General features: G+C 45.2%; 1 protein-coding gene across 1 annotated transcript; it reads right to left on the reverse strand.

Annotated features, from left to right (window-relative positions):
* Positions 1 to 9,003: 9,003 nt before the first annotated feature.
* LOC102441929 (zinc finger protein OZF-like) lies at positions 9,004 to 19,402 on the reverse strand. The gene is made up of 3 exons (XM_023749003.1): positions 19,321 to 19,402; positions 11,943 to 12,066; positions 9,004 to 10,982 (listed from the first exon to the last, which is right to left on the reverse strand). Exons 1-3 carry the CDS (start codon positions 19,321 to 19,323, stop codon positions 9,580 to 9,582), a joined length of 1,530 nt encoding a protein of 509 aa, XP_023604771.1. The 5' UTR covers positions 19,324 to 19,402; the 3' UTR covers positions 9,004 to 9,579.
* Positions 19,403 to 23,208: the final 3,806 nt, after the last annotated feature.

A 23,208-nucleotide genomic window follows, 5' to 3' on the forward strand; every position in this document is an offset into this window, starting at 1 on the left:
GTGGTCACCAGCCTGAACTGGGACTAGAGGGGGCCTCAGTGCCACTCACATGGCCCAGCACCAACTCTCCCTGGCAACTGCCCTGGGCTTTTTCCTGCACACACCCACCTGCCCAGCTGCCATACCTGCTCCCAGCCTTGACACCTGAGAGGAATCTGAGCTCCTCAACCACCTGAATTCTGAAACAGCCCAGTCTCAACCCCTGGCTGAAGGCGCAGAGACCACAAGGGGCATGTCAAGACCCAGATCTACTCACTCCCAGTCTCAACTCCTGGCTGCCAGGTGCAGAGACCACAAAGGGCATGTCAAGACCCAGATCTACTCCCAGCCTCTTAGTCTCAGGAAGCACAGGTGTCATCATCCCCTGTGGGTGATTGTGAAGCTCAGTGTGGATTCCCCACCCTCCACACTGACAGCAGGGGCACCTCCCATGTTGTTCTTTGGATCCTTGCATGCTTGACCCTAATGAGGATGCTGGCTGCAGGTCACCATGGGGTCCCTGAGCTGTGCTGGTGTTCACATGTGGACTGACTGGGTGAATAAAATATGTATATTGATTTTAGAGAGAGAGAAATAGAAAGAGATGCATTAATTTGTTGTCCCTGTAATTTCCTACAGTGGATTAGACTGGGCCTTCCTGGGTTGGTCAGAAATGTTCTTGCATGGGCCCTGACTGGAGATGGAACCTGCAATCTTGGCATTATTGAGATGATGCTCTGTCCAACTGGGCTATCTGGGCACAGTCTGACATATAGGGTGTTTAGTAACCCACTAATGTACCTACGGATAAATAGATACAAGAACAACTATCATGTTAGATAATGATGGAAGGCTGCAATAGGATTCATGGGGTTTCATTGGTATTTTCCTCATATGGATAGATTTAAAATAAGCTATTTCAAAGGTAGAATGTGTCCTTGCATCAGTTATTTTATATGCCAAGGAAGAAGCACTGAGGGCAGGAGGAACTTGGTTTCAGGAATACAGGCATGAATGGAAACATCAAAAGGGCATGTTTAAAAAGTGTACATGTTAGCCCTCCCTGGTTTGGCTCAGTGGATAGAGTGTTGGCCCTAGGACTGAAGGGTTGCGGGTTGACTCCAGTCAAGTATATGTACCTCCATTACAGAGTTCCTCACAGGCACTGTAAACAGCACTCAGCCCCTCACCCACGATGGCCAGGCACCCCAGTGGGGACCCCCACCCTGAAGGCGCTGTGGCCAGCCTGCAAACAGCCATCAGCCCCTCATCCAGGCTGGCCAGGCACTCCTATGTAATAAAAAGGTAATATGCAAATTGACCCTAACAGCAGAATGACTGGTCACTATGACACACACTGACCACCAGGGGGCAGATGCTCAATGCAGGAGCTGCCCTCTGGTGGTCAGTGTGCTCCCACAGGGGGAGCTCTACTCAGCCACAAACCAGGCTGATGGCTGCCAGCACAGCGGTGGTGGCGGGATCCTCTCCTGCCTCTTCAGCAGTGCTAAGGATGTCCGACTGCAGCTTAGGCCTGCTCTCCGCTGGCAAGTGGACATCACCCGAGGGCTCCTGGGCTGCCAGAGGATGTCTGACTGCCAGATTAGGCCCAATCCCCTGGGGAACAGGCCTAAGCCAGCAGTTAGACATCCCCTGAGGGGTCCCAGACTGCAAGAGGGCACAGGCCGCACTGAGGGACCTCCCTGAGTGCACAAATTTTTGTGCACCAGGCCTCTAGTCTATATAATAAAGAGCCAGGGTCCCAACCACCGATCACCACCCAAGGCTCAACCAGACCGGAAGACAGTGCTGGGTCACCCCTAACTGCCCTCCCCTGCCGGTCTGATCTCACCCCCAACTACTCTCCCTTGCAGGCCTGATTTTGCTCCCAACTGCCCTCCTCTGTCGGCCCCACTGACCGGGGCTGCTGTGGGCACCCCGACCCAGCACTGACTGCCTTGGGGGCTGCGGATCAGACCTGGAGAGAGGGCTGCAGAGAGAGAGGCCAGTTGTGAACCGCAGCCTCTGTAGTAGCCGTTGATCAGAACTTGCCTCTCTTTCTCTCCTGGCCTGGCCAACAGCAGCGCCTCCATTTCTCTCCAGCCCTCCACCTGGGCTGCTGATCAGGCCTCATTGATAGGCCCAGAGATGCTGACTGGCATATAAACTGACCAATCAGAACCAAATCTGAGTCAACTTGAGGAGCCAATGGCTGCCTAGGAGGCGGAGTTTATGACGCTGACTGGCATAGAAACTGACCAATCAGAAACAAATTGGACGGCAGAGGAGGGCAGTTGGGGGCAAGATCAGGCCTGCAGGGGAGGGCAGTTGGGCAAGATCAGACCGGCAAGGGAGGGCAGTTAGGGGCGATCAGGCCAGCAGGGGAGAGCAGTTAGGGGAGAGATCAGGCTGGCAAGGGAGGGAAGCTGGCGGCAAGATCAGGCTGGCAGGGGAGGGCAGTTGGGGGTAACCAGGCTGACAGGGGAAGGCAGTTAGTGACAAGATCAGGACGGCAGGGGAGGGCAGTTGGGGGCGAGATCAGGCCGGCAGGGGAGTGCAGATGGGAGCTCGATCAGGCTGGCAGGGGAGGGCAGTTAGGGGCAATCAGGCAGAGGCAGTTAGGGGCGATCAGACAGGCAGGCAGAGAGGTTAGGGGCAATCACTCAGGCAGGCAGAGGGGTTAGGGGCAATCAGGCAGGTGAGTGGTTAGGAGGCAGCAGTCCTAGATTGTAAGAGGGGTGTCTGGCAGTTGGACATCCCCTGAGGGGTCCCGATTAGAGTGGGTGAAGGCTGGACTGATGGAACACCCCCTTCCGTGCAAGAATTTCATGCACCGGTCCTCTGGTGTGTCTATGACAGAGGTCTGGCCTCTAATGTTAGACTGACAATAACATCAAAGTCTCCTAGAGAGTAGAGTTGGTGTTTCATAGCCATTAGGATTGGCTAGATGTTACAGCCCCAAATCTTTAGTGGCTTTGTTTGAAGAAGGTATCTTTCTTGTTCATACCACATGTCCACCCTGATTCTCCTGGGACCAGAATAAAGGAGGTGCCACCATGTAGGTACCTGTTGACATTATCAGAGATGGACAGAGAGGGTGGACAGTCTCAATGGATCCAGAGTCTTCTGTTAGTGGTGACAAGCTTCACTCCCACCACATTTCATTGGTCAAAGCACATAACAGAACTGCAGCAAACCTCACTAGCGGAACCTGGTATACTTGATGGGCCTCATTAAGGTAAGCATATAGTGCCAACCTCTTTTGGGCTGTGTAAGGTCAAAGGAGAGTGGGGACAGGTAGGAAATGACAATGGTAGTCAGTCATGATGGTTAGCTTTCTCCTCATCAACATGGATTTTTAAGATTCAAAGGAGTGAACTTCCAAAAAAGGATTTTGGCAATGTCATGGGCAGCAAACTCAAAACCAATTCTGAGTATGACTTTGGGTAAATCCCTGGCTGCCTGGATTCCAGCACTATTGTCAAGGTGAATTCCCACATATTAAGAGTGTTTACTGGGAAGGGTACAGGACTGTGAGCATCCCAGCATCCTTGTTCTTTTCAATTAACATCAGTCAGTACCTGATTCCAAGGCTCCTTATCTTTTGCATGGCCCTGGTGAGAGCTCCCAGTGAGGATGATGGTGAAAAATGCTGACGTTAACATCAATGGTGATCCTGTGCTTTCCATTTGTTCTGTGTATGAACCTGTGCTAAAGGTTTGCTGGATGGTTCTCCACACTGGTCCTCATTCTCCCTCCTAGCCCCAGTGTTGGGTGGGCCATGCACACCCAGTAGATGACCAGAGCCCAGAAGTCCAGGAGTGATGCTCCACAGAGCCCCAGGCACCTTCCTGTATTAGTTGTCAGCCTAGCTTTGACATGGCAAGGGACACCCCTCTCCTGGGATGCCCAGTTCCTCATTGCCAGTGGGGACTTAGGAGCCCAGAAGTCTTCCCCCTCAGCTTCCTCCCACATGAACTGATCCTCATATTCCTTCACAGGATCCTGGATCCTCCAACTCTTTCACAAAGACTAGTGTCCTTCACAAATGTTCCCAATCCACACTCTTTATCTCCAGTCATCAGAGTCTCCCCCAATTCCCCACCTTCCCACAGCCTGGGATTCTCTGAACTGACCCTATGCTTAATCCATCCTTGAGACTTGAGATGGGACCTCCAGAGGGACACCAGACACCTGGAAGGGAAGAAGGCGCTCACCTGGGGGCTCACAGATAACCCAAGCACAGAAATACACAGGTACAGAAGGGCACTCAGGTGCTGGGCTTATGTCCAGATTCACATAGACTCACACTGTAGACATGGGCAATACCCTGAGGGGAACACACACACAAAGAAACAAATAATTGGGGCCACCCAGACAGTGCCACAGGACACACACGCACACAATGGACACTTCCCTATATGCTGGCAGAAAACCCAATCACCAACCCTGTCCCAACACCCCACCTCTCTGCCCCCTCAACCTCACATCCCACAGTATATTGTCCCTCAGAGTTCAGGCTCCATCACCTCACTTCAGGTGCAAATGTCTGTTCTGCACAGGCCAAACTGATGAAGGGGGGAGACCACCTGTAATGCATCCCCCCCAATGTGGTATCTTGTTGAGACCAAGCCTCTCCTTCTGGAAATGCTTGTATTGCAGAATGATCTCACCATTGAAATATTTTCAATGAAATGAAAATGGAAAATTACCGAGAAATGCAAAAGTAGAGAGATGCAAACAATGCCTGTGAGGCTCAGGGGTGTGTGGGCTGCTCAGAGGCAGGTGAGCTGATTTGAGGGCCTCAAGTATCAGGAGCTGCTCCGGAACATCTGGGAGGGATCTGGGCTCAACTACCTGAATCCAAAATAGCCCAGTTTCAACCCGTGGCTGGAAGGTGCTGAGGCCACAAGGCTGATGTCCAGGCCCAGAGCTTTCCCCAGCCCCTTAGGGTTTAGTTTCAGGGAGCACAGATGTCATAATTACCTGAGGGTGACTGTGCAGCTCAGCCCGTTCCCCATCCTCCACACTGACAGCAGGGCCCCTCTCCTCCTGTTCTCTCCCTCACTGTGTGCTCTGCTCTCATGAGAACCCTTATGGCTGGTTCACCACAGGGCCCCTGGTCTGTGATAGTGTTCACATGTGTTGACTCATTTGGTAAAAAAAACAAAACCAAAAACGCACAGATATATTGATTAGAGAGAGATAGTATGAGGGGGAGAGAGAGAAACATCCATTTGTTGTCCCACAAATTTTATATATTCATCATTTGATTCTTGCACGGGCCCTAAGTGGGGATGGAACCTGCAACCTTGGCGTCATTGAGATGTTGCTTTAATCAATTGAGCTGTATAGTCCAGGCCAAATTTACCAGGGGTTTTAAGTAAAATAAGTCACTAATGTATCTGAGAATAGATACTACAACCACCATGATGACAGATTGTGATGGAAGGCTAGAATAGAATTCATGAAGTTTCATCATGTTTTCTTTATATGGATATATTTGAAATAAGCTATTACAAAGGTAGAGTATGTCCTTGCAGCAGTAATTTCATATGCCAATGTGGAAGCACTGAAAAGGGGAGGAGGATTTCCTTTCAGGGAGGCAGGCATGTATGGAAACATAAAAGTGTATGTTAAAAAGTGTGTTTTAGCCCTGCCAATATTACTCAGTGGTTGAGTACAAACTATGAACCGAGAAGTCAAGGTTAGAGTCTGGTCAGGGCACAAGCCAGGATTGCAGGCTTGATACAGAGTGTAGGGCATGCAGCAGACAGCTGATCAATGATTTTCTTTCATCAGTGATGTTTCTATATCTCCCTTCTTCTCTGAATAAAAATATTATATATTATATATATATAAGTGTGTGTGTGTGTGTGTGTGTGTGTATTCAGGTCAAATAAATATTTTAAATCAATTACACTTTTATCAAACTTTTAAAGATGTTTAACACTTGCCACTTGCCAATAATTCAGCTGTTTTATTATGTTTTCTTGAGCATTTTTATTGCTACTGTATCAGTATGCTGAAAATAAATTATAACGATGTACTACTGAAGTATCTTATTAAGTCCATGTTCTATGTCATCATTTTGGCAGTTTGAACCTAGTGATGATGAGAGTATTTACACCAGGGAAATTGAGAAATACTACAAACCTAGACTTCACTTAATGCAGTGGTTTTCAACCTTCTGGCCCTTTAAATACAGTTCCTCATGTTGTGACCCAACCATAAAATTATTTTCGTTGCTACTTCATAACTGTAATTTTGCTACTGTTATGAATCATAATGTAAATATCCAATATACAGGATGGTCTTAGGCGACCCCTGTGAAAGGGTCGTTCGACGGCCAAAGGGGTCACGACCCACAAGTTGAGAACCACTGACTTAATGTGTTATTAAATGTTTAGACTTAAAGAACACTGGTGGAGAATATTAATAATGCAGATTCAACTTATAAGTGTATGGTATGAGTGGCTATTAATTGTCCATAGAATAAAAGTTGAGAAAAACAACTTTCTTTCCAAAATTGAAAACCAATGCTTCCATATGGCAAAGAAATCACTTGAGTCAATGAGGAAGGAGTGAAACTCAAACACATGTCTTAGATGTCAAGCACTGTCCTCCTATTGGTAAGAATAATAAATTAACTGAAAAAGTAGGCAAAGGATCCTGAGCAGACATTTTAACAAAGGAGATAAAGACAGTGTAAATTATGCAATAAGAAATGTTCACCACCAAGAATTCTTAGGGAAATGTTATTAAAACAAAAAAACAAGTTAACAGTATACTCATTACCTGGCCTACTATTTAAAAAATAAATCACATGTGCTGGCAGGGTAATGTAAAACCTGGACATTTCATTACTGTGGGTGGGTGGGAAGGCAAAGGGAATGACCATTTTAGATCACAGATCTGCATATCTTAAAATGTAACACATTCACCGACACTGCAACAGTTTGTTGGGCTTGATCACGTTCACTGAAAGGTCATTGGTTTGATTCCAGATCAGAGAACCTGCCCGCCTGGATCTGCAGTAGTGGGCATGCAGGAGGCAGGAGATTGATGTTTCTCTCCCTCTGCCCTTCTGTCTAAAAATACATTGTAAAATATATAAAACTAGAGGCCTGGTTGACAACATTTGTGCACGGGTAGAATCCCTAGGCCTGGTCAGCAATCAGGACTTATCTGGGCCTTCCTTCCTTCCATGCCATCCCCTGGTGGTGATCACATGTCATAGTGAGCAATCGAACCACTGGTCCCCTGGTCAAACTCCCAAGGAGACACTTTGCATAACACACACACACACACACACACACACACAGACTAGAGGCCCAGTGCACAGTGCACAAAATTTGTGCATGAGAGGAGAGGGTCCCTCATTCCAGCCTGCACTCTCCAGTCCGGGACCCTTCGGGGGATGTCCGACTGCAGATTTTGCTCACAGGGATCAGGCCTAAACTGGCAGTCGGACATCCCTCTTGCAATCTGAGACCGCTGGATCCTAACTACTCACCTGCTTCCTGCCTGATTGCCCCTAACTGCCTCTGCCTGCCAGCTGATAGCCCCTAATTACCCCCCCTCCCACCGGTGCCAGACTCATCGCTCCTAACTGCCTCTGCCTGCTGGCCTGATTGCCCCTAACTGCCTCTGCCTGTCTAGCTGGGTAACCCCTAACCACCTCTGCCTGCTGGCCAGTCACCCCTAACAGATTCTGCCTGCTGGCCTGGTCACCCCTACCTGCCCTTCCCTACCGGCCGGGTCGCCCCTAACTGCCCTCCCCTCCTGGCTGGATCACCCTTAATTGCCCTCCTCTGCCAGCCTGGTCACTCCTAACTGCCCTCCCTGCTAGCCTGGTCGCCCCTAACCAACTCTGCCTTGGACCCCGCCACCATGGCTTTGTCCAGAAGGATGTCCGGAAGATATCTGATCTAATTGTTGTTTCATTAGTATAGATTGTCATTTAAAATAAGAAAATAAATTACGGGTTTTGCATACTCATAACTGTAAGCATACTATTGCCCCACCATGGGTATGGGTAACAGAGAAGTTTATTTCACCTGTAACTGTTTCGAAGCTTAATCCGTATGTTCAATCTCACCAAATAGTACACATTAGAAAAGTGCTTTTTGTTGCATGTCAGTTACACATATACCTAACTAAAGCCTTAAAATGTGGTTCCAAATAAAAACACAGATATCCCTCTGTATTTAGAAAATTAAGATGGCAACTCTATACAGACATGACCATCTCTCTCCTCATTTCCTGAGAGAATCATTGCTGCCTCAGTGGCAGCAAATATTGTCAAGAAGTGAACACTACTGCCATCAGAATGATCAGGAATGCTGAAATGTCACAAAACACACAACCTGGGACTAATTATATGATGATTCCTCCTCTAGCTTCGAGTTCTTGCCTGTTGTGATAACCTTGAGGTGAACACCATAGAGGGGCCCAGGGAAATCCCCAAACCATGAGATTCTTTTCACAACAAATCACTTCAGCTACAAAAAGAACAAACAAGCTTCAGGACTGGGTCATTTGTGGATAATGTTTAGAAGAGGCAATTTTCATCCAATATACTGCCATCTCTTCCACTCACTATGAAAACAGTGTTTGTCCCAATATTGATTACACTTCACAGTGTTACAACAAATGAAACCAGCCTATGAAATTTCACACATCATGGCTCAGGGCTCCTTCACAGTATGTAAGACATACTATGAACAGAGAATATAATTCATATTGTTCACAGAAGCACAACAAAGGGCTCTTCTCTGACCTCACCAATAATATAGGCACCAGGCTAAAAAATTAGAACCAAAATGTCATGCAGATTTTCGTTAAAGGACTTGGTCAGCAATACAAAATAAACTAATATTGACCAAAGAGTCATTTTTTCATTATTATGTGCCTTCCAAAGCACAGAGAGCTTGGGACCCTACCTTATCTGTTCACCTCTGCGTGTGACAGATCACAACTAACCTTTCAAATCATCCCAGGCAGTGAATATAACCAACAAAATTAAAGGTACAAAAGCAAAAAACACCTTTACTAAAAGATTATAAACCAGAACAGAGGACAGTAAGAATTTGCAGGTTGGTGAATTAGAAAATAAAACAATTCAGAAAAGCATAATGTGAGACACACAATGTCCCTGACAGAGGTTGCACTTCTTAGCTGAGGATGGGTGGTCTGGACAAACCCTGGGTCAGACGCATGCCTAGTCAGAGAGAAGGAATGAGGATCCTGTCAAGAGCTTGAAGTAATCATAATTTTCTTAAACACAAGTGAAAACACAGAATACATTTCCCCTTAGCACAGAGGGTTTGTGAGTGATGCATACTCTTAAGGTGAGCCAGGTGGCAGAGGTAAAATCTCTTCAGCCACAAATGTTCGCTATGACATCAATCGGTTAGCAGGTCTGGGCATATTAGCAAGTACAATGCAGCTCCTTCAAGCCTCACTTGTACCTGAAACTTATGAGAAATATATCAGAGTGTATGTTCCATTAAAATGGGTTTAAATTCAGAAAAATAGGTCCCAAAGAGTCACCTTCAGTGTTGTTATACTGAGAAAAATAAAACATTCCCTGCACATTTAAAACTTACCTCCAGTGTGAACTCTCAGGTGTCTACTAAGGCTAGATTTTTGGCTAAAAGACTTCCCACATTCAGTACACTCATATGGCTTCTCTCCAGTGTGAACTCTGAGGTGTGCAGTGAGCTGAGCCTTTAGACGAAAGGACACCCCACATTCTCTACACTTGTACGGCTTTTCTCCAGTGTGAACACTGTGGTGTTGTTTGAGGTTACACTTATCACTGAAGGTCTTCCCACAATCACAGCACTCATATCGCTTGTCGCCCCTGTGAACTCTCAGATGTCTAATGAAGTTAGATTTTACGCTAAAAGTCTTCCCACATTCAGTACACTCATATGGCTTCTCTCCAGTGTGAACTCTGAGGTGTTCAGTGAGGTAAGCACTTTGACGAAAGGACTTCCCACATTCTTTACACTCATACAGCTTTTCTCCAGTGTGAACTCTGAGGTGTACAGTGAGGTGAGCCCTTCGAGGAAAGGACATCCCACATTCTCTACACTCATATGGCTTTTCTCCAGTGTGAACTCTCTGGTGTTGTTTGAGGTAAGACTTATCACTGAAGGTCTTCCCACAATCACAGCACTCATATCGCTTGTCACCACTGTGAACTCTCAGGTGTCTAATAAGGTTAGATTTTAGGCTAAAAGACTTCCCACATTCAGTACACTCATATGGCTTCTCTCCAGTGTGAACTCTGAGGTGTTCAGTGAGGTGAGCCCTTCGATGAAAAGACTTCCCACATTCTCTACAGTCATACAGCTTTTCTTCAGTGTGAACTCTCTTATGTCGATTGAGGTTAAAGATTCGTGTAAACAGTTTCCTACATTTGTTACACTCATAAAGCAGTTCTCCAGAACACACACCCGGGCACTGAACAACTTTCAGGTTGTGGCTGGCAGCATTTTCACATTCACCCCACTGGTGATGACTTTTTCCCCTGTGTAATTCCTGTGAAATCTCACGGCCACAGGGTAGCTCCTCAGTGTTGATAGTGGTGTGGTGCTTAGGAATATCAGAGTTGTATTGCAAGTCTTCCCCATACTCCCTGCTGGTTGAAGGCACTGTAGATAAGTAGAGGCTGGAACTGCTCACAAAGGAAGCCCTGTCCATAGCTTGTTTCCAGGGCTCCTCTCCACATTCATTCCTCTGTTTCTGTTGAGGATTTGAACTGAAACAGAAGTCTCCAACACATACATCAGTACAGAAGGCTTTCTGCTCAAAGTCTCCGGCATGTGACCCAGTCAGGTGCAAAATACCTTTTAACACAGAGAAACACCGCTTACACAGAGGGATCTTCTGGGTGGCTGGAGCTGTCTTAGAAGCCCTGACCTTTGACTCTCCTTTTATAGCTACACTCTGATCAGAACAGGCCTCATCACCATCGATTTTATGCCAACAACCTGAAAAGTGAGAAAGGGTAAGGAAATGAATATTGAATGTGGTGACAGGGGGAAGTTCCGTTACAAAAGTGTGTTACACATCACACGTTGGTTCCATGCAATTGTCTGAAAATAAGAGATGTGCAGGAAGGATTAATAAGAGGCTCTTGTGACTTTCTGCGCTAATGAAGATCACAACACAGGGAGGCCTCACCAGAAATATGACAAACATGGCAAGCACCACATGGATTAGAATATGGATCTCCAGCTAATCCTTCAACTAAGAAAACTCAGCACAGCTTGTCTGCTGGGGACTGGGGCAAGCTATGCACAACATTGGCTCCGTCTTACTCCAAGTAAAATTCAATAAAGGAGTAGCTGGTTTTGAGGACTACTTAGCACATATGTGCACGTCATAACACATGCGCAAGTCAATGTTGCAGAATACTGCAGAGTCAACAATGCAGAGAAACAGCTGATGAAGAAGTGAGCGGTCAGCACTGGGCCAGAGCAACACTGATTGCTACAGTATTCAGGGAAGAAAATATAACAAATAATTGAATGAGGGCCTTACAAGAATAGCCAATGGTTCATGTATGTAAAGACCATAACACGACACAAGCTGCTACAAAGAACACTTACCTAAAGAAAGAATGCAGAAGTTGAAGCCATGCATGTGGAAACTGTCAGCCTCCCATGAAGAGAAAGTGCAAGCTGGGACCCATTAAGCTCACGCCAAGACTCCTGACTCCCTAACACTTCCTGTACTTTTTGAGGTAACAGGTGTTAGTGATGTTCCTGGAGTCCTTTACTCAGAGCTCCCCATCCAGCTCATCCCTGACAGCCACAGCATGTTTGACAGGAAAGTGGGGGAAAGTAGCAGAGGCCATGTTCTGGCTGTGGGAGAGAGAAAGCTACGGCTGAGGAATAAAGGAAGAGAGGTCATCACCTCAGGACACTGGGAGAATGTGAAGGTCTTACCTACAGATGACACAAGTGCAAAAGCTTCCAGCATCACATCGCAGTACAGAAGTCTCTGAGCCTCATCAAGGATCCCCCATTCTTCCTGAGAGAAAGCAATGGCCACATCCTCAAAGTTCATATTCTGTCATAATGGAGACAGTACAGCCCATGATCAGATTCACTCCTAAGTTTATATGTCTGTCATACTCCCTACCCTCCACACCCATCTTCTCTTTTCACTCTATATATTACATGAAATACCAGGCTTACATCCTATGAAAGCCACTGTCTTCTTATATTTCTGCTGATATTTTTCTTCCCACAACAATTAACGCAGTTGAACAGATAGAAGATACCTGAGCTCTGCAAATCCCATGTATACCACACTACCTCTTATCAATAGAGTGGGTGTTCAAAACAGGTTAGAAAGGGATGTTGACGATAAAAATAGTGTGAGTGATTTGATACTGGTCTCTTCAGGAAATAGACTTGTAGTCCTTCTGATTGTTCCTTGAAGACACCAAAAACATGGCATCACACTTCATCATCTTGATCCCAATCCCAAGGTATGAGGCCGTCGCTTTCCACTACCTGCTGCACATAGTTCTTTCAACAACAGTTCTCTCACACAGCTTCTTTCCCAGAGGCACAACAGCAAAGGTAATGCAAGTTTTCCATGGTGTGGATAATTTTTTTTCTAATCAACTTCTTTTCCAAAATTACAGTTCACACAACTGCCATAATCTATTTCTCTCTTACCCTTCTTCCTTATCCATGGCAGTGGAGATTTACAGGACTGGGTAACACTGATGAATGCTATCTCATTCCCATCAACTAGTGTGTCACTCCCAACAAAAGGCAGGTGGATAGTTAAATGGCACCTAAGCTCTTAACCTAGAATATAGCACCCAAACACCTCTCTCTACAGGCAATTATCCTAAAATTCACCTTATTGTTACATCCAGGGACCAGCATAAATAGAATCACCCTCCATTCACTCTCATGTCAATGTCAGGGACCTATCACCATGAATTCACAATCCCTCTCGAGTGCTCATCACTCTTTATACCACACCTCCCTTACACTTGCACTTCCACAGCCCCAGCGCCCATACTCATCTCCTGGCCTTTTACTTATTATTCAGCATGTGTGGTCCAGAGGAGGTTTGTCAAATTGAATCAAGATCAAGTACTGCCCAGAGTCTAATAGTCCACACTCATAGAGGCAGTCTTGTATCTTGCTATGTAGGCCTCTCTCCATGACTTTTTTTCCCTTCAACCTCAACTATTAAGAACAACAATCAGATCTCAGATATCCATAGCCCAACTCTTGTGATGCTGCACTTGATGTCCCTTCACTAGTCATAGCCAACATCCCTCACTTAACCTTCACTCAAGTCCCAACCCTGATGGCCCTCTGCAGCATGCCCAGTGAGTCTCACAAATGACCACTCAAGCCTCTAAGCTAATCCACAAGATGGACTTCACCCCCCCACAGCCAGGCTACATTGAGGGCCACAACAAAATCCTGGTGAGAGTTTAAAAAAGGTGTTTGTACCAACCCTAGTCTCATGTTCTTTGAATTACTCTTTGGCCTCCAATTAATCTCAGGTCCACTCATCTTTTGAAGGTATTTGCTACTGCAATGTGATTATTTCTCCCCCACACTCTACATGACAACTTCTGTCCTTATGACAACCACCTACCACAAACAGTGGCCACAGCAAATAAGCCAGTCCTGGCGCAGAGTGTGAGGCTATTCCTAGGCTAGTGAGCATTTACCCTCTGGCCTCGTGCATAGAGTGCAGTGGCTGCTGGGCGCCAGGGAGCCTCCCGCCGGCTGGGTGCTAAAGGAGTTGTGGCTATCCAGACATCTGATAAGAGGACTCCTAACAAGATATTGTCACTGTAACCTATAAATACCTGAATCATTACAGTTTCCTCTAAATTTCACAGAATATATAAAGAACTCTTCGCCCCGTCCGAGGAGCAGTAGCCGCGTGCAGCCAGCCTCCATCAAAGGAGTAGCAGCTACGTGAGCAGTCCACCCATGTCCGAGGAGCAGCAGTCACGCGGGCAGCCTGCCACTGTCCAAGGACCAGCAGCCGTGCGCAGCCTGCCCCTATCAGAGAAGCAGCAGCCTACCCCAGTATGAGGAGCAGCAGCTGTGCGAGCAGCCCTCCCCCACCTGCCAGAGGAGCCACGGCTGCTGCAAACAGCACCCACTAAAGGAGTCACTGCCAACTGAGGAGCAGCTGCTGCTGCGATTTCCCGATGAGCAACTGCAGCCCGAGGAGCAACTGCCACCCAAGGAACAGCCCCTGCACAAATCAACATCTAGATCTGTTGGTGAAATCAAAAATGGGTAGACAAAGAAACCCCCAAAGGAATGAAAAGGAAAAATCACCAGATAAGCAGCTAAGTAGAACAGAGGCATGCAATATGTCAGAAAAAATTCAGAATAAGGGTTATACAGTTCATAAACAGGATGGATGAAAAAAAATCAATAACTTATGTAAGAATCAAGAAGAAATAAAGAGTGATATAGCTGCAATAAAGAACACCATGGAATGTTTCAACAGTAGATTAGGAGAAGTGGAGGACCGAATTAGCGAATTAGAAGACAGGGAAGCAAAACGCACCACCCAAACTGAACTGAAATTGGGAAAAAAAATTAAAAGACAGGTGGAGGGCCTAAGGGAGCTATGGAGCAACATGAAATAAAGCAACATACGAATAATAGGGATGCCAGAACAACAGGAAGAGGAACAAGGGTTAGAAAACCCATTTGAAGAAATAATGTCAGAAAACTTCCCTGATGTGGAGAAGAAAGAAGTCATACAAGCACAGAGAGTCCCAAACAAGATGAACCCAAAAAGACCCACACCAAGACACATCATAATTATGACGGCAAATGTTCAATACAAAGAGAGAATCTTAAAAGCTGCAAGAAAGAAACAGAAAATTACGTACAAGGGATATCCCATTAGATTATCAAAAGATTCCCCAACAGAAACACATCAGGCCAGAAAAGAGAGGAAGAAAATTTACAAAGTGATGCAAAGAAAGGACTGAATCCAAGAATACTCTATCCAGCAAGGCTATCATTGAAAATTGAAGGGGAAATAAGGATCTTCACATACAATAAAAGGCTAAGGGAGTTTATCACTACCAAGCCAGCAATGCAAGAAATGCTAAAGGGACTGGTATAAAAAGAAATAAAAAGGGAAGGAACACAGGCACAAAAAATAAAAATGGCTACAATTATCTATCAATAACTTTAAACATAAACAAACTAAATGCTCCAATCAAAAGACATCGAGTGGCTGAATGGATAAAAAAAACATGACCTATTTATATGCTGTCTACATGAGACCCACCTAAGAACAAGGGATTCACACAGACTGAAAGTGAAGGGATGGAAAAATGTCTTTCAGGCAAGTAGAAATGAAAAGAAAAGCCAGGGTAGCAATATTTATATCTGACAAAATAGACCTCAAAGATGGCCATAACAAGAGATAAATAAGGAAGGTCACTTCATAATACTAAAGGGAACGATACAACAAGAGGATATAACCCTGATAAAAATATATGCACCCAATGTAGGAGCACCCAAATACATAAAAAAAAATTCTTGGAAGATATCAAGGGAGAGATTGACAACAATACAATCATAGTAGGGGACTTTAATACACCGCTGACATCACTGGATAAATCCTCTAGACAAAAAATCAGCAAAGAAACAGCAATTCTAAATGACTCACTAGATCAGATGGACTTAATTGACATCTTCAGAGCATTTCACCCCAAATCCATGGAATACACGTTCCTCTCAAGTGCACATGAAACATTTTAAAAAATAGACCACATATTGGGTCACAAGCAAAGTTTCCCCAAATTCAAGAAGATTGAAATCATATCAAGCATCTTCTCAGATGCTTGGCATAATATTAGAAATAAACTACAATAAAAAAAAATCCAAAAAATTCAAACACTTGGAAGCTGAATAGCATGTTATTAAATATTGATTGGGTTACCAATGAGATCAAAGAAGAAATTAAAAACATCCTGGAAATTAATGACAATGAAAACACAACAATCCAAAATCTATGAGAAACAATTAAAGTTGTCCTGAGAGGGAAGTTTATAGCTCTACAGGCCTACCTCAAAAAACAAGATAAAATGGAAGTAAATGATCTACTCTAAAACTTAAAGAATTAGAAAAAGAGCAACAACAACAACAACAAAAAAAGCCCAGAGTGAGCAGACAGAAGGAGATAATACAGATCAGAGCAGAAATAAATGACATGGAGACCAAAAAAACAATACAAAAGATCAATGAAAGCAAGAGCTGGTTCTTGGAAAGGATAATCAAGATTGATGAACCTCTAGCCAGACTCAACAAGAAGCAAAGAGAGAGGATCCAAATAAACAAAATCAGAAGTGAAAGAGGCAAAATTTCATCAGACCCCAGAGAAATACAAAGGATTGCTAAAAAAATACTATGAACAACTCTATTCCAACAAATTAGACAACCTAGAGGAAATGGACATATTCCTAGAAAATTACAACATTCCAATACTCAATCAGGAAGAATCTAAAAATCACAATAGGCCAATAACTATGGAAGAAATTGAAACAGTCATCAAAAAGCTTCCAGCAAACAAAAGCCTGGGGCCAGACGGCTTCCACATGGGAGATTTACCAAACATTCAAGGAAGAACTAAAACTTATCCTCCTCAGACTATTCCAAAAAATTCAAGAGGAAGGAACGCTTCCAAACTCATTCTATGAAGCCAGCATCACTCAAACACCAAAACCAGATAAAGACAACACAATGAAAGAGAATTACAGGCCAATATCCTTCATGAACATAGATGCCCAAATCCTCAACAAAATCCTAGTAAATCGGATCCAGCAGTACATCAGAAAGGTCATACACCATGACCAAGTAGGATTTATCCTGGGAATGGAAAGATGGTACAACATCCACAAATCAATAAACATGACACATCACATAAACAAATTGAGACATAAAAACCACACAGTCATATCAATTAATGCAGAAAAAGCATTTGACAAAATCCATCATACTTTCTTGATAAAAACTCTCAGTAAGGTGGGAATAGAAGGATCATACCTCAACATAATAAAAGCCACATATAACAAACCCACAGCCAACATCATACTCAATGGGCAAAAACTAAAACCATTTTCCCTAAGAACAGGAGCCAGACAAGGATGCCCACTCTCACCACTCCTGCTTGACATAGTACTGGAAGTACTAGCCATTGCGATCACACAAGAAAAAGGAATAAAAGGCATTCAAATTGGAAAAGAAAAAGTAAAACTGTCCTTATCTGTAGATGACATGATACTGTACATAGAAAATCCTAAAGACTCCATCAAAAAATTATTAGACTTAATACATGAATTTGGCAATGTAGCAGGATACAAAATTAACACCATGAAATCTATGGCATTTCCATACACCAATAGTGAACTTACAGAAAAAGAGACTGAAAAATCCCATTGACCATTGCACCAAAAAAATTAAGATACCTAGGAATAAACTTAACTAAGGAGGTTAAAGACCTATACTCGGAAAACTACAGAGCACTGAAAAAAGAGATAGAGGAAGTCATAAACAGGTGGAAGAACATACCGTGTTCATGGATTGGTAGAATCAACATCATCAAGATGTTCATACTATCCAAAGCAATCTATAGACTTAATGCACTTCCCATTAAAATACCAATGGCATATTTCACAGACCTAGAACGAACTTTCCAAAAATTCATCTGGAATAAAAAAAGACCACAAATAGCTGCAGCGATCCTGAGAAAGAAGAACAAAGTAGGTGGGATCTCAATACCAGATACCAAGCTGTATTACAAAGCCACTGTTCTTAAAACAGCTTGGTACTGGCACAAGAACAGACACACAGATCAATGGAATAGAATAGAGAACCCAGAAATCGACCCAAACCACTATGCTCAATTAATATATTTCAAAGAAAGCATGAACCTACAAAGGAGTCAAGACAGTCTCTTCAATAAATAGTGTCAGGAAAATTGGACAGATACATGCAAGAAAATGAAAGTAGACCACCAACTTACACCATACATAGTAATAAACTCAAAATGGATAAAGGACTTAAACATAAGACAAGAAACCATAAAAGTACTAGAGGAATCCACAGGCAGCAAAATCTCAGACATATGCTGAAGCAATGTCTTCACTGATACAGCTCCTAGGGCATTGGAAACTGAAGAGAAAATAAACAAATGGGACTATGTCAAACTATAAAGCTTCTGCACAGCAAAAGAAACCATCAACAAAACAACAACAAAGCCCACTGAATGGGAGAACACATTTGCCAGTGTTATCTCTGGTAAGGGTTTAGTCTCCAACATTTACAGGGAACTTATACAAGTTAACAAAAGGAAGATAAACAACCCAATCAAAACATGGGCAACAGACCTAAATAGAAGACAGAAGGAAGGCCAAGAGACATATGAAAACATGCTCAAAGTCACTAATTATCCAAGAGATGCAAATCAAAACGACAATGCGGTAACATCTCACACCTGTCAGAATGGCTATCATCAACAAATCAACAAATGACAACTGTTGGCAAGGATGCGGGGAAAAATAAACCCTCGTGCACTGCTGGTGGGAATGCAGACTGGTGCAGCCACTGTGAACAGTATGGAGTTTCCTCAAAAAAACTAAACATGTTGGAACTCCCATTTGACCCAGTGATCCCACTTCTAGGAATATATCCCAAGAAGCCAGAAACACCAATCAGAAAGGATATATGCACCCCTCTGTTCATAGCAGCACAACTCACCACAGCTAAGATTTGGAAACAGCCTAAGTGCCAATCAGCAGATGAGTGGATTAGAAAACTATGGTACATCTACACAATGATATACCAGGCTTCGGTAAAAGAGAAGGAATTCTTACATTTGCAACAGCATGGATAGAACGGGAGAGCATTATGCTAAGTGAAATAAGCCAGTCAGAGAAAGATAAATATCACATGATCTCACTCATTTATAGAATATAATGACCAACATAAACTGATGAACAAAAACAGATCCAGAGACAGAGAAGCATTGATCAGATCATCAAACCTCAGAGGGAAAGTAGGGGAGGGTGGGGTTAAGGGGGAGAGATCAACCAAAGGACTTGTATGCATGCATATAAGCCCAACAAATGGACACAGACAACAGGGGGGTGATGGCATGAGTGGGGAGGTGGGAGGAAAATGGGGAGATAAGGACATATATGTAATACCTTAATTAACAAAGAAATTTAAAAAAAGAAAAAGAAAGCCAGTCCTCAGGTTCACACTGTCCCTTCTGAGCTACTACTACCATGACCAAACTGACCATGATTCTCTGTATGAAAGTGATCCACAGTCCTGGCTGATGTGTCTCAGTTGGTTGAGCATAGACCCATGCACTGGTGAGGTCACATGCCGGGTTGTGGGCTGGATCCACAGTAGGGGTTGTGCAGGTGGCACCCAATCCTTGCTTCTTGCTCATCCCTCTCTCTCTCTCTCCCTCCCCCGTCCTTTCTACATCTAAAATCAATAAAAATATATATGTCTTTTAAAAAACATACCTGCAGGTTCCTGATTCAGCTCTCTCTTCACTCCCAGCCTTTGCACATTCTGGAACCTATGTCTGGAGGACCTTGCACTCATTACATTACACTGGTTGCCACAAACAAGTTCCACTTCATGAGGCCCTACTCCTGGCCTTAGGAGTCTGTGCTGAGTGTCTGTTCAAAGTCCCCAGGTCCACAAGATACGAGAGCAGCTGACAATCCCAGGACTCTACTCTCTCAGAGGTCACAAGGGGGTGAGGCCCTGAATTACGCTCCACAAACCCGTACACCTAATTCATTCTGTATTTGGAAAAATTTGTGGAAAGAAAATGGTCTGTTGACAGCCTGGCACCCACCAGGCTCTATGGGCTCAGGCTGCTCAGTGTCCTTGCCCAGCCCAGAGGCCATGTGCCCTCCAGATGCCTGTGTTATCTCAGGGCTCAGTCCTCAGGGCTCACTCTGCCAGTTCCCTTATCATTTACAGGACTTCCCCTTCCTGTCCACAGCTGCTGTCCTCTGTCCTCCAGTCTGTCCTTCCTCTGTGCAATGTTAGGAAAAGTTAGAATCCGGCCTCAGAAAATGTCCCTATTTTTTTCACAACCATCTGTGGCCCCAGCGTCCTGAGAGTGAAACTAAAACTCCTCGTGCAAAACCTCACCTCATGTCTGTGTTGCCTTTACACCCACAACAGGCCCGGGTTCCCGAGTCCTCCCTGCTCAGTCGCACCATCACGTCCTTACAAGGCGGCCCTGCGGCCTTTCCCCCTCTTCCCCCATCAGCCATGTGTCACCCACGAGGGACTCACCATTCTGAGCGCTGGGACCTGGGCGGCAGGACCTGAGGGGCCGGTCCCCAAGGCTGGAGGGTGAAATGGGGTGAGGCTGCGGGGACGCTGTGAGCAGAGAGGAGTCCGGGAGGCACGGGGATACCAATCTCGGGCTGTTGGGCTCAAGGAGCCTCAGACACGCCCCGCACAGCAGGCGCGCTGCCTCCCAGCCCTCCTCCTCCTCACGGCCAGCGCCCTGAAGCCTGTGAATCTGTGAACAAAGACCTAAAAAGTTGAAATGTCCACCACGAGGAGGAAGCAGGAAGTCCCGCCCTAACCAGATGCGCAGACACCAAAATGCCCTTTAGCTCCGCCCACACGAGTGCAGTTCCTTCTGGGTAATGTAGTTTTCTCAACCGCCCAGGGGAGTCCTGGCATCCCAGCCAATGACTTAGTTCCATTGTCGGCAAACTGCGGCTCTAGAGCCACATGAGGCTCTTTGGTCCCTTCAGTGTGGCTCTTCCTAAGCCTTAGGAGTACCCTAGTTAAGTTAATAACAATGTTCCTACCTATATAGTTTAAGTTTAAAAAATTTGGCTCACAAAAGAAATTTCAATCTTTGTACTGTTGATATTTGTCTCTGTTGACTAATGAGTTTGTGGACCACTGACTTAGGTGAATAAAGGTGTTGTGGCTGCCCTAGCCGGTTTGTCTCAGTGGACATAGCCTTGGCTTGCGGACTGAAGATTCTGGACCAGGGCACATGCCTGGGTTGTGGGCTGGATCCCCAGTGGGGGGTGTGCCGAAGGCAACCAATCAATGATTCCCTCTCATCATTGATGTTTCTATATCCTTCTTTCCTCTCTGAAACCAATAAAAAAATATATATTTTTAAAAAGGTGTTGTGGCAGAGAGAGTGATGGCTGGGGAGGGACTAGATGGGTCCAGAGGCCTGGCTAACTGGAGCCGACTGACAGATCTCTGAGGGGAAGAAGGTGGGAGGAATGTAAGAGATCCACCAAAGAATATACACAGAGGGGGGAAATGTGGGACATTGATAATACTACCAACAATAAAAACTACATATATTTTCATAAATTTTAAAATAATGTAGTCTAGCCGAGCCAGATGTGTCTCAGCAGTAGAGCATCGAACTAGGAACCAGGAGGTCGTCGGTTTGATTCCCGGTCAAGGCATGTGCCCGGGTTTCGGGCTTGATCCCCAGTGGGGGGCGTGCAGGAGGCAGCCAATCAATGTGATGTTTATATATCTCTCTCCCCCTCCCTTCCTCTCTGAAATCAATAAAAATATTAAAAAAACAAATAAAATAATGTTGTCCAGCTGGTGTAGCTCAGTGGTTGAGCCTTGACATACAAACCAGGAGGTCATGGTTCTTTTTATTTTATTTTTATTTTTAAAATTATTGTTTAAAGTATTACATATAGGATGGCATATAACTCCTTTTTGTCCCATTGTGCTCTGCCCAGCCACCCTCACGCCTCAGCACATGCCCTTATCCCCAATAGTGTCTGTGTCCATTGGTTATGCTTATATGTATGCATATAAATCCTTCAGTTGATTCCTTAACCCCCTCCATCCCTTGAATTCCCTCTGAAGTTTGACAGTCTGTTTGATGCTTCTATGTCTCTGAATCTATTTTTGTTCATCAATTTATGCTGTTCATTATATTCCACAAATGATGAGGTCATGTGATACTGGTTATTTTCCTGTTCAGGGCGCATACATGGGTTGCAGGCTCAATTCCCAGTGAGGGTGTGGAGTCATGCATGAGGCAACTAATCAGCAATTCTCTCTCATCATTGATGTTATTATCTCTCCCTCTCCCTTCCACTTTAAAATCAACAAAAATACTTTAAACACAGTATGTACATATATGCATAGGCCATGGACATAGACTATAATGTGGTAAGGGACTAGAAGCACTGGGGCAGGGTAGAGGGAGAAAAGTGGGGAGGAGTATGGGGGAATTGGGAACATTTGTAATAGAGTAAGCAATCCTACATAATAAAGAGCTAATATGCAAATGGTCATCACACCCTCGCAGCCTTGTGCCCTCGCGCTGGGGCTGTGGGACCTGAAGCTGGGCAGTGGGACATGAGGCCGTGTCCCCATCCCCAGATCTGGGGCCGAGGGACCTGAAGCCATGTAGCCCTGAGGCTGGGCCTGGGGACCTGAATCCGCACCCCACACCCTGGTGGGGCTTGTTGGGGGACCTGAGTCCCTGCCTCCCACCTCTCTCACTGGGGGACCTGAGGCAGGGCTGGGCTACCTGTGGCCATGCCCTCTGCCCTGGCACTGGGGCTGGGGGACCTGTGGTCATGCCCCCTGCCTCAGCACTGGGGCCAGGGGACCTGAGGCCGGGAAGGGGGACCTGAGGCCATGCCCCTGGTCTCGGCGGGGCTTGACAGGGGACCTGAGGCCTGGAAGGGGGACCTGAGGCCACACCCCCTGCCCTGTGGGGCTTGACAGGGGTGGGGCCGGCTGGGTCTGGGTCTCTCACGATTTTGAGACACGCACAGGTGGGCAGGGATTTGATTATGGGTCCCACCACTCTGACAGGAGGGAGATTTTCATATACATTTTACTGATTTTCTTTTATCTCTGACACTTCTATTATAAAGGGCAAATAGCAATATTAAAATATTTCCTCTAATTATTTCCTTTTAATGTGCATGTATTTTTTGTACCAGACCACTAGTCTATATGTATAAAAGGGCAGCTACCATAAAGGCCATAACGATCTAACAACTGGTCACTATGAAGCCCACTGTGGCCAGCTAACCGTCCCGATCAGCGGGTGGGGCAGATGGCCAAACTTGTGGCCCCTGACTACCGCGGGCCCGCCCTGATCAGACTCTCCCACCCCGATTAAGAGCAGGGT

Source organism: Myotis lucifugus, unplaced genomic scaffold (genome assembly GCF_000147115.1).
Source record: "Myotis lucifugus unplaced genomic scaffold, Myoluc2.0 scaffold_2279, whole genome shotgun sequence".
Lineage (NCBI taxonomy): Eukaryota > Metazoa > Chordata > Mammalia > Chiroptera > Vespertilionidae > Myotis > Myotis lucifugus.